Here is a 19,313-nt window from a genome sequence, read left to right as displayed (position 1 = left end):
ATCAGAATATGCTTCAAACTCCGAAAGGTTTAGGTGTTTGGTTTTGATTCTGTGCGAAATGTTTGGTATTATCGATGGAATCCGTTCCATAAATAAGACGGTTTCCTAATAAACTGTCGATGCTAAATACCATTTTACCCTTCCGTGCTCACTCATTTAATGAAACCCCCTTAAAATGTTTTTTTTTTCCATTTAATTTTAAAAGAAAACCACTTCATTAATTTACCACAAATGATTGGCCTAGAATGTATAACATAAGCACACAATACTTAGCAAAAACATTATAACCTAACCCTATATATATATATATATATATATATATATATATATATATATATCAAGGTTGTAAAAATTGCTCGGCGGTAGCTCGGCAGTCAACTGGGGTCAAACGATTAATCGGTTTGGCGGGGATTAATCGGAGGATTAATTGGGGACCATAAATTACTAATAAAACTATTTTAAAACTTAATATATCCTAAGAAAAAATAGTATTTGAAAATTTAAAATTTTTAAATTTTGAATTTTTGAAATATTTGGTATAATATTTGAAATTTTGAATATTTAAAATTTAAAATTTTGAAGTTTTGAAAATTTTGGTATAATATTTGAAAATTTGAAAATTTGAAAATTTTAAAATCTTCCCACCAAGGACCGCCGAGGACCGCCTAGCCCGAGTTTGACCGATATTGACCAATTTCCGCCTAGCACCCCTAATCGTAATCAGTTGCAAACCGCCTAGCGCCTAGGCGCCGCCTAGTCTGATATTTACAACACTGATATATATATATATATATATATATATATATATATATATATATATATAGAGAGAGAGAGAGAGAGAGAACTTTTATAAATTAAATAATTATAGTTAATTTTTTATTTTTTTTCAAAAAAAATAAGAGAAAATATCATAAATGGTCATTGTGGTAGTGAAATGATGAAAATGCCCTTTAGTTAACAGACAAAACTTAACGGAGTTAACGATAAGGACCAAAAGTCAAAAGTTTTGAAAGTACAGGGACTATCTATGATGTTTTTAAACCATGAGGACTAAACTTCAGATTTTGGTAAACCACAGGGACCATTTATGATGCTATATATATATATATATATATAATATATATATATATATATATATATATATATATATATATATATATTAGGTGTAAGACTCATGTATTATATGGGTTAATTAAAAAAATTAAATATGAAAGTCTAAATATTTAAGAACTTTGGATTTATAAGAAAATAAGAAAAATAATGAATTATTAAAATTGATTTTTTTTATCTTTTAAATTTAAATAAATAAACAAAACAAACTAATAGGCTTTAATTTGGAAATTTTGAAATAAGAAGGTAAGTCCATTAATGAAATTATTATTCATTTATTATTAAATTTATTGTAATTATTACATTAAAGTATTATGTGAAATTTATTAAAATAAAAAAACTCATAAAATGACATGTGAAAACGAAATTAATTTAAAATAATCACAAAATGACATTTGACAAATTGAATAAAAGTATGACGTATGTAAAAAAAACATTCATTTATTATAGTAAGGATATATATATATATATATATATATATATATATATATATATATATATATATATATATATATATATATATATTGGCGGAACTCAGTTATAGCCAAGGGGGGCCATGGCTCCCTTGCTTTTTTGGGTTCTAAGTTCCAACCTATTAGTCTATTTGCAACTCGTTAGCAAACTTGAATTTGATGAGTAGGCTTATCATATTTCAAAGTTGAGTATTATTTATTTATTTCATTAAAGCAAAATCGGGCCTACCGAGTGCATTCTCCTTTTTTAAGACTATAATTTCAGTTTTTTTATTTGCATTTATTCCCACGTTTTATAAATATTTTGGTTATTCTTTTATGTTTAATTAAACATCTCAATCTCAATATAGTAATATATATAAATAAAATGGTAATACATAGAGAAAGCACTTGGTTAATACTAAACGTATACTTGAAAGCGTGTAAAAAATTCCCATTTAGTGAGATTTTGGAAAAAAATAAGCTGCTTAGCTAAGGTAAGCTTACTCGACCAAGATAAAAATGATGATCAAAATTTTGTTTTGGTTTAGAGTTGAGATTATAGACCTCCTCAATAATAATATTATAAAGCATTTTATTTTATTTAAATCGAAGAATAATAGACTTGTAAGCCGAATCAAGATCACTATTCGAAAAGGTTCCATTTTGATGAGCGACATAAATATATTTCATACTAGTTGTTTTATTTAAAAAATTCTATATCTCATATATATATATATATATATATATATATATATATATATATATATATATATATATATATATATATATATATATATATATAGAAGTAGGTTCAATAGAAAATAAACAATTAGGACAACATATGCTGGAACCAATGATCAGGTGACACATGTCCATTTCTTTATTCATAAACAATCGAATATATATATATATATATATATATATATATATATATATATATATATATATATATATATATATTCGATTTATGACTTTTTAATGATTTTAATTCATGCGAGATCAATCACGTGAAGTGAATAACAATCCTCGACATCAATGATGTTTATATAGCTTATATTCTTTAATTTTATTCTATTTTCATTTCAAAATTAGAAAATTATGCGTGTCATTTGCAATCATTTAGATATTGCTAACAGAAAAGTTATTTGTATTTATTAACTTCTAAAGTGAGATGTATGTGTTGTACAATAATAAAAAACATAGTGATCACAGATATAAGAAATTTAATTTACTTTCATAGTTTTCTAGCCTTTAAGCACACATCATCTTTAATGTAATATCTTTGTGATTTGGCGTTTTATTTGTAGGAGGTCTCAAATATTATTAATATGTTTTAACTAAAAAAACAATAATTGCAATATATTATGTTGCAAGAAAAATGTACTACTACATGATAACTGATAATTCTTGTTAAGACACAATTTTTTTTTGTCACCACCATGCAATGAGAATATTTAGTATTTAGAGAATTAATTGATGAATTTAATATTGTTTATGAATAAAACAGAAGCATAATAGCTGAAAAATGGTTAACGATTATGGCAATTAAAAGAAGGAAAAGACAATTATAAACCTTTGTAAACCACAAGTCATGTGTTTGCTTGTAGCAAAAGAAGGAAAAAAGGGCTCCACTTGACTGAGTCACACCTAGAGGCAGAGCTGTGGGCCTTCACTAACATGGTTGAGTGTCGGTGCTACAAAAAAGATCCGCATATACAATAGCCACAGCACTTGTCATTTGATATGAAAGATTAGGGTTTATCTTTCTTTATTCGTTTTTAATCATTGAACGTTTTAGGTATGGTTTTTCATTTACAGAAAAGACTATGATGATGATGATAGATGATACTCATAAATAATAACTGCGGTAGATTTCATTTGATCAAAATCTAGACTTCCAATCTCATCTCATCTCAACTACCCTGTCGGCATTTGGGATTTTGTATATTTAATCTCTGATACAAAAGATACCATTTGGAATACAATATCAATATATTATAGCCAAGAAGCACCTCTCTCTTCTCTCTCCGTCTTTATCTTTTGGGGTTTGGGCGTTGTGGTCTATATTATAAGAGGTATTCTTTTAGTCTTGCACAAGCACTGCAAGCAGAAGCAAGCTCCATTTTCATGGTGGCTGCATTAGTATTAGAACTAGAATTAGAATAAATATTACAGCAGAAGCCAAAAGAAGTGGATCTGAGGCAAAATGGGGATAGATCCGAGGCAGATCGTCGCAGGGGTGCTTACAGTCACCATGTTTCTAATGCTTGGTAACATGATTAAGCGCGATCACTTTGATGCTCCCATTTCTCACCATGTATGCTTCTTTCTTTCACTCTTGCTTTTGCCTATACACTGTTTTCACATTCGTAATCGACCATTGAATCCATTCATTATACATTCTGATCCATTTATTTGCTAATTCGCTTCACTATATCTCTAACATCCTTCTGCTATTAGATCTAAAAAGTTCAGATTCTAGTGTACTCCTTTTCTCATTCATGATAATTGAGGAGATTGTCTTTTTGTTATAGGTGAACCACGCAGGATCGACTCAACATTTTGATGACAATAATGATTCGGAGCAGAGCTTTGCACTTAGCAATGGTGGCGATGGCCCTTGGAAGGAGGAATCCGGTGGACTCAAGCGTTGTTGGTCTAAGCCAGACTCAGGTCAGTACAGAACAGACTATAACTAATTCAAACTTATGTTAACTTCGTGTCTGTTTATAACTTTCCTTCAAATTATGCAGAAGAGGTAGAAGAATCCAAAGGATTTGTCACTTTCTCCTTAACCAATGGACCTGAATATCATGTCTCCCAGGTATGTTGAGTTGACTTCATCTTGTTTCTTTCCCTCCTTTCTGGATCTCCATCTGGTCTAATGTTTGACCATGGCGGATTGTCAAACTCAGATTGCTGATGCAGTGGTAGTCGCAAGATACCTAAAGGCAAATCTTGTAGTTCCAGACATTAGAGGAAGTGAACCTGGTGATTGGAGGTTACTCATTTACTCTTCATATTCTCATATTCCACTTACCATTTAAAGGTAGCATTTTTGTTGTTATTAAGTATTAACTCACTGACTTGATGCATCTTCCAGAAACTTTGGAGACATTTATGACATTGAGAAGTTTGTAAATAGCCTGGATGGAGTGGTGAAAGTAGTGAAAACCCAACCTTCAGAGTTATCATCAAAGAATCTTGCTGTTCTAAGGGTTCCTAATCGAGTCACAGAAGACTACATTGCAGAAAACATTGAACCTGCTTTTAGAAGCAAAGGCAATGTAAGGATAGCAACATACTTCCCTTCTGTGAACATGAAAAAGTCGAAAATCCAACAAGACAACTCAATCGGATGCTTGGCCACATATGGAACACTTGAGCTTCAACCAGATGTTCAGGAAGTGGTTGACACAATGGTTGACCGACTTAAAACCCTAAGTCGCAAATCAGATGGACAATTTGTAGCAGTTGACTTGAGGCTTGACATGTTAGACCACAAGGGTTGTCAAGGAAATAGTGCTGGATCAAAGAAATGTTATAGTCCACAAGAGATTGCATTGTTTTTAAGAAAACTTGGTTTTGATAAAGATACTGCTGTATATCTGACTCAATCAAGATGGGATAGCAGCCTTGATGCTTTAAAAGACCTCTTCCCCAAATCTTACACAAAGGTAAGATCATTTGAATTTCTTGATTTGATTTGAATTAGAATTGGGTGATTGATTGATTTGATATTTCAGGAGGGAATAATGCCAATGGACAAGAAGTCAAAGTTTCTTGAATCAGAATATGAGAAGGTGATTGACTTCTACATATGTTCACAGAGTGATGTATTTGTTCCAGCAATTTCAGGTTTGTTTTATGCAAATGTTGCTGGAAAAAGAATAGCAACAGGAAAGACTCAAATACTTGTTCCTGCAAATATTCCTCCAGCTTCTTCTGCTTCTGTTGCCAATTATGTCTCACGTTATGTTTCAAAGAAGAATCACATGGCCTATTCATGTTTCTGCTAGTTTGATTTTTTTTTTCTTCTTCTTCTTAAAATATAGTGTTCAAATGTGATTGTTTTCAATTTATGTAATGTAACTATAACTATCTTTTTTTTTTGTTACATTCAAACACTTTTTTGTGTGTGCAAGTGTTTTCACACCTTTGTATTTCTTTTTTCTCCTTGATATTAAAATTTATCGCCTAGTGTTCTTTAACATAATTGTTTCTACATGAAGAAATGAATTAAAATAAAATGAATGAAATTCAGCGGTTACGAGAAGCAATGCAGTGTTGATATGGTTTGCTGAAGACTCTTGCCAATGGAGTCTCTGGAACTGGAATCAGTTTTCCAGCAATTGCAAGAGGCCAACTGTAAGATCATAATAAGTAATCATCAATAATGTTAATTATATCTACTTCTTTATTCAACCATGTTAATGATTAATAAAAAAAACAGAACTAACCTGAAAATTCCAATACCAATAGAGAGAATCCATAGATTCAAGCTAAGTCTAACTGTTGATGTGAACTTTCCTAGGAACTGAATAATCATGACCTGTTTTGTTTGCAACAACAATTACCATACTCAAAATTCTGCACTTGTATATGTAAATATAATTCACAATTACCTGAAGAATGAAGGTTGTTCCTACTATGCCCATAAAAAGATAATTTTTAGTCACTCCAGAAAATACATTCATTTCATCTGGTTTTCGAGCATTGAACTCGTTGAAAATCTGTAATTACAAACCGGATGTGGACATTAACAGCTAATCTAAATGGAATACACAAGAGTAATAAATGAAGTGAGCTGTACTATTTATTTAGTCATTTAAAGGAGAGAGCTGTCACATGGTCCAAGTGCTTTTAAGAAAATATCAGCCATTTTTTTTGGTAAATCATAGTCACTGAGATTTTGTTAAAATTAAAAGTGATTGCCCTACATCCACATAAATGGCAAGAGAAAAGATGGAGTGGGCTCCATTCCTCTAAAAGGGATCAATTCTTTGGTTTTAAAGTGTCCTGGTCAAATATACTTTTAATTTCTTTCTTCTCTTACGTTAGAGTGTAGATATGTGAGTCAAACCTTTGGAGACCAAGTGTAATTGGGGTTGGTTTTAATGATTGTAATAATTTGTCATATAATGAAATTTTCTCTATAGGCCTTGGAATTTTTCTCAGGTTTTGGAGTTTTCCACGTATATTTTGTGTTCAAATTTCCTTATTTTATTTTTCATGGTCATGGTCGGGTTGTTGGGAATCTTTGAGCTCATTTCCTAACAACAACCAAAATGAAGGACAGGAGCACAAGGATTCTCATGTTCTATAATACTTCTAAATCTTAAAGTTGGATAAATCATAAATGCCTTACTTGACATAGGACAAATCCATTGAATATCAAAGTATTCTTCACAGCATTTCCATGTTCATTGTTCTTTAAGTTAAGAATGGCAAGACCACGGAAGTTGAAGACAAGAAGAACTGCAACTTGATATAAAGCCTGTCAAATCCATGGCATTTTCATCATTGTAATGAAGAATGAGGATCATAATATCAAAATGGTAGATATTGTGATAATTGTACCTGTATAATCAAGTTCCTCCACATGATATTCGTCACAAGAGGTTCCCTGAGGAAAAAAAGAGAGTCAACTTCATGTATGTATGTATGTATGTATGTATGTATGTAAGAATACCTTCGGCCAACAGGAGATCTATGCATAAGATGATCAGTTGGAGGTTCAGTGGCCAATGCCAAAGCTCCAAGGGTGTCCATGATGAGATTAACCCAAAGAAGCTGCACAGTGTTCAAAGGTACATCTCCAGAAGAAATTGCTGCCACAACATTTATCACAAGTGCTGCAACATTAACTGTAAGCTGGAACTGGATAAATTTCTGAATATTTGCATAAACAGACCGGCCCCACCGAACAACCTATATATGAAACATAATAATCAACACAAAAGTTCAAACAAGAAATTCAAACTTTTGCACATACCTTCACAACTGAAGCAAAATTATCATCCAAAATGATGATGTCGGAGCTTTCTTTTGCAACCTCAGTTCCTTGAATGCCCATGGCAAGACCTATATCAGCCTGACGTATATATATATACAAAACAAAAAAGGTAAATAAATATATAAAAAAAAACAAGATAAATTATTAAATTTAAACCTCATGAAGTGCAGGGGCATCATTTGTTCCATCTCCAGTAACAGCAACAACTTCCCCAAGCTTACGAAGTGTTTGCACAAGTAATAGTTTATCACTAGGGGAAGATCTTCCCATCACCTATATATATATATATATATAATAGTAATAAATCCACATACATATATCAAAATTCACCACTTTAATCATTGATTATTATTATAACAAGTATCAAAATCTTAGAACACACCGATATATGCTTGGAAGTATATTCTCTTTCTTTCTCTGAATACTCACGAAATGTCTTTCCTTCAATAACATTTGGCTCTGTTGCATCTTCACCTGAATCAAGTATTCCACACTCCATGGCAATTGCTTTTGCTGTTTGAATATTATCCCCAGTCACCATCCGAACCTATAATTAATACATTATACATATATAATTTCTACAGATAAATCACTTGTTTTTTTTTTCATTCTTATTTAGAAACATTAAATATATGTAAGAAACCAAAACCTAACCTTTACACCAGCATCTGTACATAATTTTACTGCATTTCTTACACCTACTCGAGGAGGATCCTGCACAAGATAAACTCAGTAAAAATAATACAAAAAATATTGGTTTAATTTTGTAAACAGTGAAGATATGATGGGTACCTTTATACCCACAATAGAAAGTAGAACAAGATCATCTTCAGGTAAATTCCATTCTGCTAGCTGTTCTTCATCCACAGGAACACCATCTACATGATAGTTTCTGTAAGCAATTGCAACACACCTCAAGCTTCTTGCAGCCATCTCCTCTATAGCTTTTTTAAAATATTCCTGTAAAAATTATACCTCAAAATGTGTGTTGTAAAGAATTACGTAAATATAGTCAACTACAAGAACTTCACTTAATTACTCACCATATCATTGTCAATGGACTGCAAGGAACCATCTGTGTCAACATATTCTTTACATGAAGCCAACACTATTTCAGCTGCTCCCTTCCAATGTATACGAACTTGAGAGTCCCCCTGTGTTGTTGTTCATAAGAGAAATTAAATTTATTTTTAAACTCTAATTAAAAAAATCACTCACCCCTTGTAATACTACGCCACCTCGTTTTTTTATTGAGTTAAAAGGAGAGACGTGTAGGAGGGTGGATTGATTTCTGACAACATCAAAGTTCATCCCAATCTGCAATGTGAAGTCATTTTTCATTTATATAAACTTAAAACACACACTCACACATGCACAGAGATAAAACTTAATACAAAACATGCAAATAGAACCTTGACACCCCAATGGAGGATAGCCTTTTCTGTTGGAGATCCAGAAACTTCTATACATGCACCATCCTATCAACAAATAAATGATAATATTATATTAATATTAATAAATAAATAAAAGAGCTAGCTACACAAACAAATGACAAGATTTTTAGTACCTTAGAGGAGAAAACACTGCCAGCTGTATTCTGTGCAATTCCCTCATTTAACAAAGAGGAAACAGTCGAATGATATTGCAAACCATCTTCAGGAGGATCAATTTTCTTTTGTCCCACATATGCCTCAACTACAGTCATCTGTGACATGTAACATTTATTTTTAAATAATCATATAAACATTAGGATTATGTTAAATAACATTAAAAAAATGCCAACCTGATTTAGTGTTAATGTTCCAGTTTTATCACTGCAGATAGTAGTTGCAGACCCCATAGTTTCACAAGCTGAGAGTCTACGCACCAATGCCTTATCTGCCATCATCTTCTTCATCGAGTATGCTAACCTGTAAATTCAAGAAAATTTAAATCAAAATCCAAAATTAACTTATTTGTAAAATTAATTACACACTCACGTCAGTGTTACAGCCAATGGAAGCCCTTCAGGAACTGCAACAACCACAATGGTGACCTAAATGCTTCAGCCATTAGTTAAGAACACAAAAGGATCCGAGATAATCTACACATATAGATGCATAAGAAACTTACTGCAGCAGTGAAAATTTTTATGGCATCATCAACTGCTTCACTAACACTGGTCTTTCCATGGACAAACTGGATAGTTCCATCAGGGTTTCTTGAGTTACCAGTGAAGAACCTGAACAACAGCTTTCAATAATTAGAAAAAAACTAAAAGAAAAAGTATATATATAGTCACAATCACAAAATATAAGAAAATTAATAGATTTTAATTACCTAAACAAAAGGACACCAAGTACAAGTAATGCTACTGCAAGCCCAACTATACCTATAAATGTTGCAACACCATTCAAGCGTACCTATCAACCATCATTATTCATTCGTATCTGACTTCATTGATGGAATATAAATTATATAATACAAATAGTGATAAGATAAAATGAGATATATATATATATATATATATATATATATATATATATATATATATATATATTTAAACCTGTAATGGAGTTTCTTCACCAGTGTCTTCTGAAATGCTTGCCATTAACAATCCCCATTCTGTATTTATGCCCACACCAGTTACCATCATGGTTCCTGCACCATCTGCCACCTTGCAGCCAGACATCAGAAAAGGTGTTTTTTGGTCCTTGTGTGCCTAAAAAGTGAGATGAAATATAAGAAAGAATTGAATTTATTGTTTTTTTTATTTAAAAAGGAGGTCTAACCAGCTTACAATCTTGCTTTCCCCAGTCATGCTGGATTCATCAATGGCTAGTGAGTGACCTTTTATTAGGAGACCATCAGCAGGGACCTGTAAGAAACATGGAAATTCAACAATTAATAAAGAGTCAAACAAGTCAAAAGTATCTTAAAAACTTTATGAAAATTTATTAGCCTACCTGATCACCTATTTTTAGAGGTATTACATCACCAACAACTATATCATATATTGAAATCTTCTCTCTTCTTCCATCTCTAGTTATCTGCTTGAATTTGCATATGTTAAGAAGACAACTAAAGGTAGAATAATAATAATAATATCTCACTCATTAACGTAACACACAAACCTCTATCTGTATATTTCTCTTTTCCTCATTTAGATTCTGAAACTGCAGGGATTGTCTATAATCACTGGTTGCTATTATAGTTTACAGAAACAACAATATATGTGAGAAAGTACATTTTAGATATCATAACCAATGAAAAATATAAAAAAAACAAACTGCCTCACCTGTCACAAAAATAACCAAAAGAACAGCAAATGTGATGCTTCCTCCATCATACCATCCTTCTTCAATACCCTACAGAAGGAAATTACAACAACTCTTCAAATAAAAACTGAAACAAATAGGAGTCATAATGATCACAATCTCATGAATGTATGACTATATATATATGAGAAAGTATTATTTCAAACTTGCCTCTGTCTTTATTCCTAGCACCAGTGATGCTGCAGCAGCTACTATCAATATAATAAGTGTCAAATCTTGCCAAGCTTCCCAGAGAAACATCTGTGGTCAACATGATTAACATAGCCATGGTCAGCTGCAGTTGTAAATAAAAGCAAAGAAGAAATAGTTTTTGTAGAGATATAACATACAAAGAAGCTTCTTCCTTTTTTCACAGGATAAGTATTAGATCCAAAGGCATTTCTCCTGTTTCTTAATTCATCTTCATCTCTTTGTACTCCTCTGTCCAGATTGATTTTCAACATCTCAGATAACCCTTGGACCTGAAAATATATATAAGTATAGATATAAAAAAGAGGTTTTTAATCAATGATAGTGAAGGAAAAATATGTTTGATAAGCTAAGTAAGTAACTTGCCCCTCCATATTGATGAAGAGAAGTTAGATTATGGTCCCTGGTCATGGAAACAAGTTGTTCGAGTGAAATACCATAACCACAACTTGGAGATGCAGGAATCACAGTGGGCCCAAGCACTACATATATATGAAGGGGAAATAGAGTGAAATTAATTATATATAGAATGTAGCTAGGTCAACATAAGAAGGGATTGTATTTATATCAGAAGGGAAGTTGAGGGACCAAATACCAACTGCTTGTTCTCCAGCCAATTTGAATAGCAATGCAGCCTAACAGCAGGTGATCAGATGTTAGTTAAGAGGCGATATATATATATATATATATATATATATATATATATATATATATATATATATATATATATATATATATATATATATATATATATATATATATATATATATATATATATATATATATATAACCAAACTTGGGATTTGGGAAGGTATATATTTACAAAATTATGGACAAGATTACCCTTATGACTTGAGCATGTGACCTGATCATCCTTCTCCTTTTTTCCTGCTCTTCATTCTTTCTCAAGTCCAATGTGTATCGGAAGCGACGTGAAGCATTAAGCACAAGGGCAGCTTGCTGTATATATAGGACAATAAATTACAGTGAGTTCAAAATCCCACTTCAATTACTAAACCTATATCCAGTAGTTGTAATCTCAGTATTTCAGCATAAATATCACTCCACATTGATTTGAATACTCACACTCTCACAATCACATGTACATCACTTTCAGATCCAAAAAGGAAAGATAACTAGATTAGATGTTATTAAGTTATTACGGATGATAAAAAAAAAGTATGATCTTTCAAGAGGTAAATAAACTCAAATCGCAACACAGTAGATAGGAACGATTAAGATATATGTATATGTTAGGTAAATATTTTGTCAGTTTGTCTTAAGATTGTGGTTGCATGTGCATCGTTTTGAAGTGAGGATATGATATATATCCCGATCAGCAATGGAACACAAAATGTAATCTTTTTTAAGATGAATGACGATTGGAAAAAGCTTAATTACGTACCCTCCAGCGTCTGAGAGACTCAGTGGACGCATTCTTGGTGGTGGTGATGTCGAAAGGATCGTCAAAATCGTCATCGGGGGCGTTGATAGGAGGAAGAACGCCAGTTTCGATGTCGGGAGGAGGAGTGTTGGATGAAGAAGAGGCGTTGGTTCCGCTTGTAGTCATTGATATCTGATGATAATGCGAGTGTAGGTTGGCTTTTGAAAAACAAAGACACACAGTGATGTGATGTAGATAGAGGTAGAGAGCAAAGGAGATGATTCTGAGAAGTGATGATGGGTTATGATGAGAGTGATATGGAAAAAAGAAAGTAAGGAGAGGACAACCGCCATCTTAGCGGCTTTTTGTGTTTTCTACTTATTACGCGTTACTAATAATAGTTAGTTTACAGTGTGTGTGTGCGCGCGCTCTTGCTGTACACTGTCAAACAAAACCACGTGGCACCTTATAACCACCTCATACTCATATCAGTTCAAATCAAATGTCCAAAAATTCGTTTATAGCAAACCCAATACTCAAATAAGTACACCCATTCATGTTGTCTTGTTTCTTTTATAAAAATGCGAAGTATCTTTTGATTTCTTTATTTTCAAACATCGTGACAAAATCTGCAAGATGGAGCTCAATTAAAACAAACTTCAAGTGATATTAATCCATTAATTTTGTTAGTTTGTGGAAATACCCGTTAGGATTAGCGAGGTATTGCTTTGGTATAAATAATATATCGATTTACATAATGGACACTATGATATACAAGATGTATCAAAACAAAAATAAAATATAATACGATATCACCCTGAATTTTAGAGGTTCCAGAATGTTTTAACTATTCTGAAAAATCTAAAAATAGTTGTGTAGTCCCTTAGTAAATATATTTGCAAACGATGAGTGGATGAAACATGCAACAATATGTCCAATAAAATGTTTATTTTCACATGTTTGGTATTTTGGTTTTAAATTGGGTTAGATGCAAGGTACATGACACCGATATTATCACAATACAAATTGTGGTACGAGATAAAGGACAAGATGGATTGAGTAAGAGGTTGCATAGCCATTCAACTTCAACGACTTTTGCTACTCCAAGCTTCAATGCTGGAATGGGAGACAACATTTGCTACTCCTAATACTACTAAGCTTCAATGTTGGAATTGGAGACATGTTGTAGCTTGGAGTAGGGGTGATAATTTATGATACATACACGATAAAAATACACAATACGAAACGAAATTGGGACGAAATTGAAATTTGAATTCGTGTTCATGTTAACTATAAAAAACACAATGTCGTGTCGTGTTCGCGTTCAAAATTCGACACGAAGTTGACACGATATAGCAGTTCTTTATCGTGTTTGTCGTGTTATATTTGATAAAGTATTCATTAAATAAACTAGTTTTTAGTATATGATACATTTTTCGTGTTGTGTCGTGTTTGTCGTTTTTTAATTCGTTCGTTTTCGTGTTAGTTAAGAAAAAACACGATATCGTGTCGTGTCGTGTCGTGTTCGTGTCACATAAAACTTGTCGTGTCGTGTCAGACAAAAACACAAAACAATAACACGATTTGCCACCCCTAGCTTGGAGGACCAAGAGACAAGTTTGTCACAAGATAGACGCAAACCAAAAGTGAATTGGCTAGTCTAAGGACAACTATCCCAACAATCGATTTAAGACAAACAAGAAAATGTGGTTCGTAAGGATTGTGCATACTATGCTAAACATCATAAGAGATATTTGGATGAATGAATATTAGATATTGGAGGGCACTTGCAAAACTCCTATATTGGACATGGTTAGCAACATGCTTTATTGCAAGCCACTTGCATGACTCCTATGTAGAGTAGGGTCAGCCATATGCTTACCATCAAGGGAAAGCTTAGACTTGGTGTTTGTTACAATATCGCATGGATTGCTTGTGGATGTGTCAACACAAGTTAGATTTTTTGTTTTTTCCGCAAAGTCTGTCTGTGACAAGAAAGGTCCCTTAGCAGTCCAGGAAGCATCAATACCAAGAAAGAAGTGAGGTCTTAAGTCCTTCATGGAGAACTCAGAGGACAAACGAGTAGTGAGGGATGTGGTGAGAATAATATCATCAACATAAAGGAACAGATAAATAGTCTCAAATCCATGATGGTATATAAAGAAAGAATTGTCAGCTCTCCTAAAACCAATGGAGCAGATGCAAAAATAAACTAAGATACTTAACAAGTTCAATAAATGAAGTAATTGTAAAAGATGACATATTGCATGCACATGCAGTGCTTCAAGGTTTACCACAAAGTAAATAACGACCGTCTAATTGCATGTTATCCGCTTCAAGTATACATATAACTATAAAATATAAAAAATACAATAATTCCCCCTCTCCCGATCCTATATAGAGGGGCAATGCTGTATCTACCCTGTATCACATTCAAAACAAAAAAATATATGGAGAAAAAAGTACATCTCTTTTACAATATATTAAAAATAACAACATATGTGTTATGTTGTTCTGAAATTCCCTATGGCTTGTCAAAACGACCTTCTTTCCTAGCACGTATCCTAATATTATTATTAGATGATGTACCCTGTTTGGAATTGGAGGCTTCTGGTGAATCAACACGTGTCACAATTCTTAGTGGGTGGGCTTCTGTGTTGAAAACCCATTCATCTAAAGGTATCACTGAAGGTGGCGAGAATAAAAGATACAAATATTTCAGTGTTTCTGCAAGAAAGAAACTCTGCATCATATTGTCTTTCACACCTGTATTCACCTGCAAAAATAAACACAACAAAATCAAAGTCGTATACAATATAAATCCGAGTGTAATTAATTAATTAATGACTTACATCCTTCAATCCAACATATCCAGATTCCACACGGGAATTCTTTTCAAATGCTTGAAATATGTCCCAACCCCATTCTTGGTATGTCTTATTACCAGTCAAACGCCACAAATAGAAGAGTGATTCAACTGTTTCTGGCCTCAATATGTTCCATGATGTGCCCACACTCATGTCCTGTAACTTTAAACATTTAATAAAGTAAAAATACCTCCTTAAAATAAAACAACACATCATCATGTGAAATTACTAACCTGCCCTGAATGGAAGAAGTAGTTTTCTCCAGCCAACTTTGTTGGTGTGGACTGATAAAAGTTATAGCATGTCCAAGCAAGCTGCAAATAAATAATACACATCAAAATTATTAGCAACTAAAAAAACAACAAAAATAACACACCTCTTCTGCCAAATTCAGGAACTTTGAGGATTCATCAGGACCATAACCAGATGATCCTAATGCTATCATTCCTGGAGCAAAGCACGCCAGCTCATCCATCTGAAAATGTTTTCAACAAATTATAATCTCTAACTGATTCTCAAACTCAAACAATCAAATCTTCTTCTTCACTCTTACCTTATCAATTAGAGAGCTTCCTATCTTCTCAGATATATATGCAAAAGATGATGGTTCGGTTCTTCGTACCAAGGTTAATAAACCTTTCATTGATGTCTCCCACATGTCTCTGTTTTAATAACTCATTACTTTCTTTCATATTATATTATATACAACTACAGTTGTAATTTTACCTACAATTACAATTACTAACTCACCTATAAGGCTTCACAGCTGCAGTTTTGTTTCCTTGTATCCACACTTTAAGTAAATACTCATAGAAACTACACAAAGTTACATTTTTAAAAAACTTAATATATTGAAGATCATAAGAAAACAATTAATACAAAGAATATTATTAAGTACCTGTCTCCCATGGCCCCAAAAGTAATGGTGGAGTATGATGTTGTCCCTTTGTGTGGGTTTATATAGATGGGAAGCAATCCATCAGCAGGGAATGTCTTATTCAGCTCACGAATAACATTCTCTACCTGAATCATTACCATATAAAATAAGATGTTGTCAAAGTTTCCAATCATATTCTTGTATATATATGATAATACATTACATGACACCATGAAAACAAATACCTTTTGTTGATACTTTGGGTCTCCTGTTCTTTGGCTTAGTGCTATAAACTCCAGCTGCTCTGTGCCTGAATCTGCTAGGATACTGTCACCCTGAGAAAAGAGAAGGAAATGACTAAAATGCCCTCTTGTCTTGTCCTAAATATAGTATGCATAACACATGTCAATGGATGAATGTTGGAACTTACCCCAGTCCAACCAGGGTTATGTGGATTACCATTAACCAAGTTGATAATGTTGTAGGGGATACCAGAAGGAGTATCCCATGCAGGAAGCAACCTATCAGCTATGTCTTTAGCCTTTTCAAGAAAAACATGCTCCCCAGATAGATCATATGCACTCAGGAGCCCACCTACAACTCTGTTGAAAAACAAAGGGTTAGATACTTCAAAGATCAAACAATTAAATGCACCTCATCTTATAATAATAGAGTCAGGAAACTGCCTGAATTCAAGGCAATATTATAAACAAGAACAATATATTAAACCTTACAAAGCAACCTTATGGTTGTTTCAAACACACTGGCATCATAGTTCTTATTGAAGTCCAAAGAATTTGTAATCCACCTGTCATACATTATCTTGTTAGACTCAAAACAAGGAACATGTCTTATTGAAAGAGCTTTAAAGAACAGAGTTACTGAATCTTACTCTTTTGCCCTTTGGAACTCCTCATCAAGACCCATTATATATAATGTATCAAGAGAGTCAATTAAAGTCGCACCAAGACCACCAAAGCTATCAACACCATTCTTGGATTGTGGCTAGCCAAAAAAAAAAAAAAAAGTTTTTTTTTGGAGGTTTTGTATTAAGAAAAGAAGGTAAACTCAAACTAACATAAATGATAAAGGTATATATAAAGCCTAGAGATTATTGGATAACACTTGTCTGTCAGAATTAGAAATGATGATGTACCTGAAGTTCATCATGGCCCCATGCATATTTTTCATATGATGTCCAAGCATGAACCATAGCATCTTTTACTTTTTCTCTTCGTTGATTCTCAATGGGATCAATTGGAAGATCATCAAGATTTTTGCTTGTTGTGTTGATCTTCTTAACTATGTTTTCATCAGGCTTTAATTCTTCTAGCTGCAAGACGTCAATATAAGTAGTCAATGCATGATTATGTAACTGTAAACTGGAAATCACTAAAAGGAATTCAAGAAAACAAAAGCCAGTTACAAATAATTTGAAGAAAATCACAATATGTTACCTGATTTTGCAACTGAAGCAGTTCTGATTTTAACTTAAAGAGCTCATCCTGCCATTCAGTGGAAGTTTTTATATATTAGCAACAAAGCAAGTAGGTTAAAACTAACTAATCCATTTGAATTTAGGTTAATGCTAATGTCAACGAATTTTGGTAGCATGTTGCATACATCAAGTATCATAATTCCAGAAGTACTGTACATGTCGGTGGCACTTAAAGAGCATCTCAGATGCATTGCATAATAAAGAGAAATGGGATTCGTAATAATGGAAAATTCCAGCTTTCTTTGCCCATGATTATATCCCAGTTTGTGCCATTACCAAAATTTGCATACTTATCGTCACAACATAGTTGGAAACAAGAAGTTGTGGGCAAAGAGAGATGGAATTTTATATTCAGATGGCATACATGGTACTTTAATGGAGTAGAAGAAAGCACCCGATTTGATATCAAAGCCAAGGTAGCTCTTTTTTTTGGCAATACAGAAAATGTATCTCTTCAAATGAGTTGAATTCAAATCACGATGCGTTTTTTTATAAAAATAGATGGTGGCCCGGGGAAAGATCTTGACTCGTTTACATTAGAGAAAATTGATGCAGTACTTGTTTCGCTATAACGAAGTAGATCTGACGACAAATGAACAGAATTCGAAACGAAAAAAAGTAGATAGATACACATATGATTATATATACACCATACCTCATGTTCTCGGACTAGAGTTTGGCGATCCCACACGAAGAAAGAGACAGATACGAAGGCCATGAAGAGTAGAGCAAGACGTTTGGGTCGTTTCAAGTAATATGCCGGATTCACGTACCTCCATGTCGTCGACGATGAGGACGACCTGGTCCTTGCCATTTTTTCTCTCTATCTTTTAACAATGCTCGGATTAGTTAAATAGAACCCTAACCTACAAGTGGTGTGAGAAAAGCAAAACAAATTCCGACTGCATGTTACAGGCTTACGGCTGGTTAAAAAGAGAAGTGGGTGGAACAAATGGAAAGATGGATCTGGTTGGCAGCCTCTCCCGAATTCGGATGAATCTGTGTTGTCGCCGGAGGAAACGGAGCAAGGCGGAGATGGAGGAAAAGAAGACGACGACAATGAGGACAACGGAACACACCAATTCAATTGACTGATTACCCAATATTTTTTTATTCTTATATATCTACATGTACTTTTACTTTTTCTTATAGTAGTATATATATATATATATATATATATATATATATATATATATATATATATATATATATATATATATATATAATTTTTTTGGATATTAAAATACCATTATAAATTAATTAAAAAACAAAGTTTTACATAGACGTAGCTGGTAAACGAACAACAAGTTGTGTCGTAATTCCTTTTTGGACGGTAAAACTAATTCTTTTTAAAAATATCTATAAATCTTAGGGTCATAACATTACTATGCATAACCCATTAGAATATTTAAAATTAAATAAAAATGTAATAAAATATGACATGACACCCATCAGTTTTGTAGGACGAATGAAAAAATGATGTAACAGTGCAAAAATAGGGTAAGTTGATATAAAATCTACCGGCCTCAAGCATGTTCTCCCGTAAAATGTGTTTATTTGTTTTATCATGACCATAAAAATAAAAAAATAAAAATAATAA

The 19,313-nt window shown here is 32.8% G+C and overlaps 3 protein-coding genes across 4 annotated transcripts; 1 reads left to right on the top strand and 2 right to left on the bottom strand.

Moving 5' to 3' along the window:
* Nucleotides 1-3,308: 3,308 nt before the first annotated feature.
* On the top strand, nt 3,309-5,702 carry LOC111907427 (protein MANNAN SYNTHESIS-RELATED 2). Its single transcript, XM_023903189.3, has 6 exons — nt 3,309-3,882; nt 4,100-4,238; nt 4,319-4,389; nt 4,481-4,566; nt 4,669-5,242; nt 5,312-5,702. Exons 1-6 carry the CDS (start codon nt 3,772-3,774, stop codon nt 5,582-5,584), a joined length of 1,254 nt encoding a protein of 417 aa, XP_023758957.1. The 5' UTR covers nt 3,309-3,771; the 3' UTR covers nt 5,585-5,702.
* LOC111907428 (calcium-transporting ATPase 9, plasma membrane-type) lies at nt 5,623-12,783 on the bottom strand. The gene is made up of 30 exons (XM_023903190.3): nt 12,493-12,783; nt 11,931-12,047; nt 11,683-11,722; nt 11,454-11,569; nt 11,228-11,359; nt 11,049-11,138; nt 10,859-10,928; nt 10,695-10,765; nt 10,527-10,610; nt 10,361-10,438; nt 10,127-10,282; nt 9,901-9,983; nt 9,694-9,802; nt 9,561-9,616; nt 9,365-9,491; nt 9,149-9,286; nt 8,994-9,059; nt 8,800-8,898; nt 8,625-8,735; nt 8,374-8,541; nt 8,236-8,295; nt 7,964-8,128; nt 7,738-7,854; nt 7,561-7,659; nt 7,258-7,496; nt 7,146-7,191; nt 6,934-7,062; nt 6,191-6,298; nt 6,026-6,117; nt 5,623-5,931 (listed from the first exon to the last, which is right to left on the bottom strand). The coding sequence occupies exons 1-30, from the start codon at nt 12,655-12,657 to the stop codon at nt 5,826-5,828; spliced, it is 3,237 nt and encodes a 1,078-aa protein (XP_023758958.1). The 5' UTR covers nt 12,658-12,783; the 3' UTR covers nt 5,623-5,825.
* Nucleotides 12,784-14,671: 1,888 nt separating this feature from the next.
* On the bottom strand, nt 14,672-18,822 carry LOC111907429 (mannosyl-oligosaccharide 1,2-alpha-mannosidase MNS1). 2 transcript variants are annotated; one of them, XM_023903191.3, is made up of 14 exons: nt 18,369-18,822; nt 17,673-17,720; nt 17,372-17,548; nt 17,108-17,220; nt 16,958-17,023; nt 16,646-16,817; nt 16,461-16,550; nt 16,237-16,361; nt 16,089-16,154; nt 15,892-16,000; nt 15,715-15,813; nt 15,572-15,652; nt 15,324-15,500; nt 14,672-15,247 (listed from the first exon to the last, which is right to left on the bottom strand). In XM_023903191.3, the coding sequence occupies exons 1-14, from the start codon at nt 18,525-18,527 to the stop codon at nt 14,996-14,998; spliced, it is 1,734 nt and encodes a 577-aa protein (XP_023758959.1). In that variant the 5' UTR covers nt 18,528-18,822; the 3' UTR covers nt 14,672-14,995. The 2 variants fall into 2 exon arrangements, with proteins under 2 accessions (XP_023758959.1, XP_023758960.1); XM_023903192.3 differs by having other exon boundaries at nt 15,324-15,494.
* Between the last annotated feature and the right edge of the window lie 491 nt (nt 18,823-19,313).

This window comes from Lactuca sativa, chromosome 4 (genome assembly GCF_002870075.4).
Source record: "Lactuca sativa cultivar Salinas chromosome 4, Lsat_Salinas_v11, whole genome shotgun sequence".
In the NCBI taxonomy this organism is placed as follows: Eukaryota; Viridiplantae; Streptophyta; class Magnoliopsida; order Asterales; family Asteraceae; genus Lactuca; species Lactuca sativa.
Note: the sequence above shows the minus strand (reverse complement) of the source record. Positions and strands in the feature narration are given on the sequence as shown.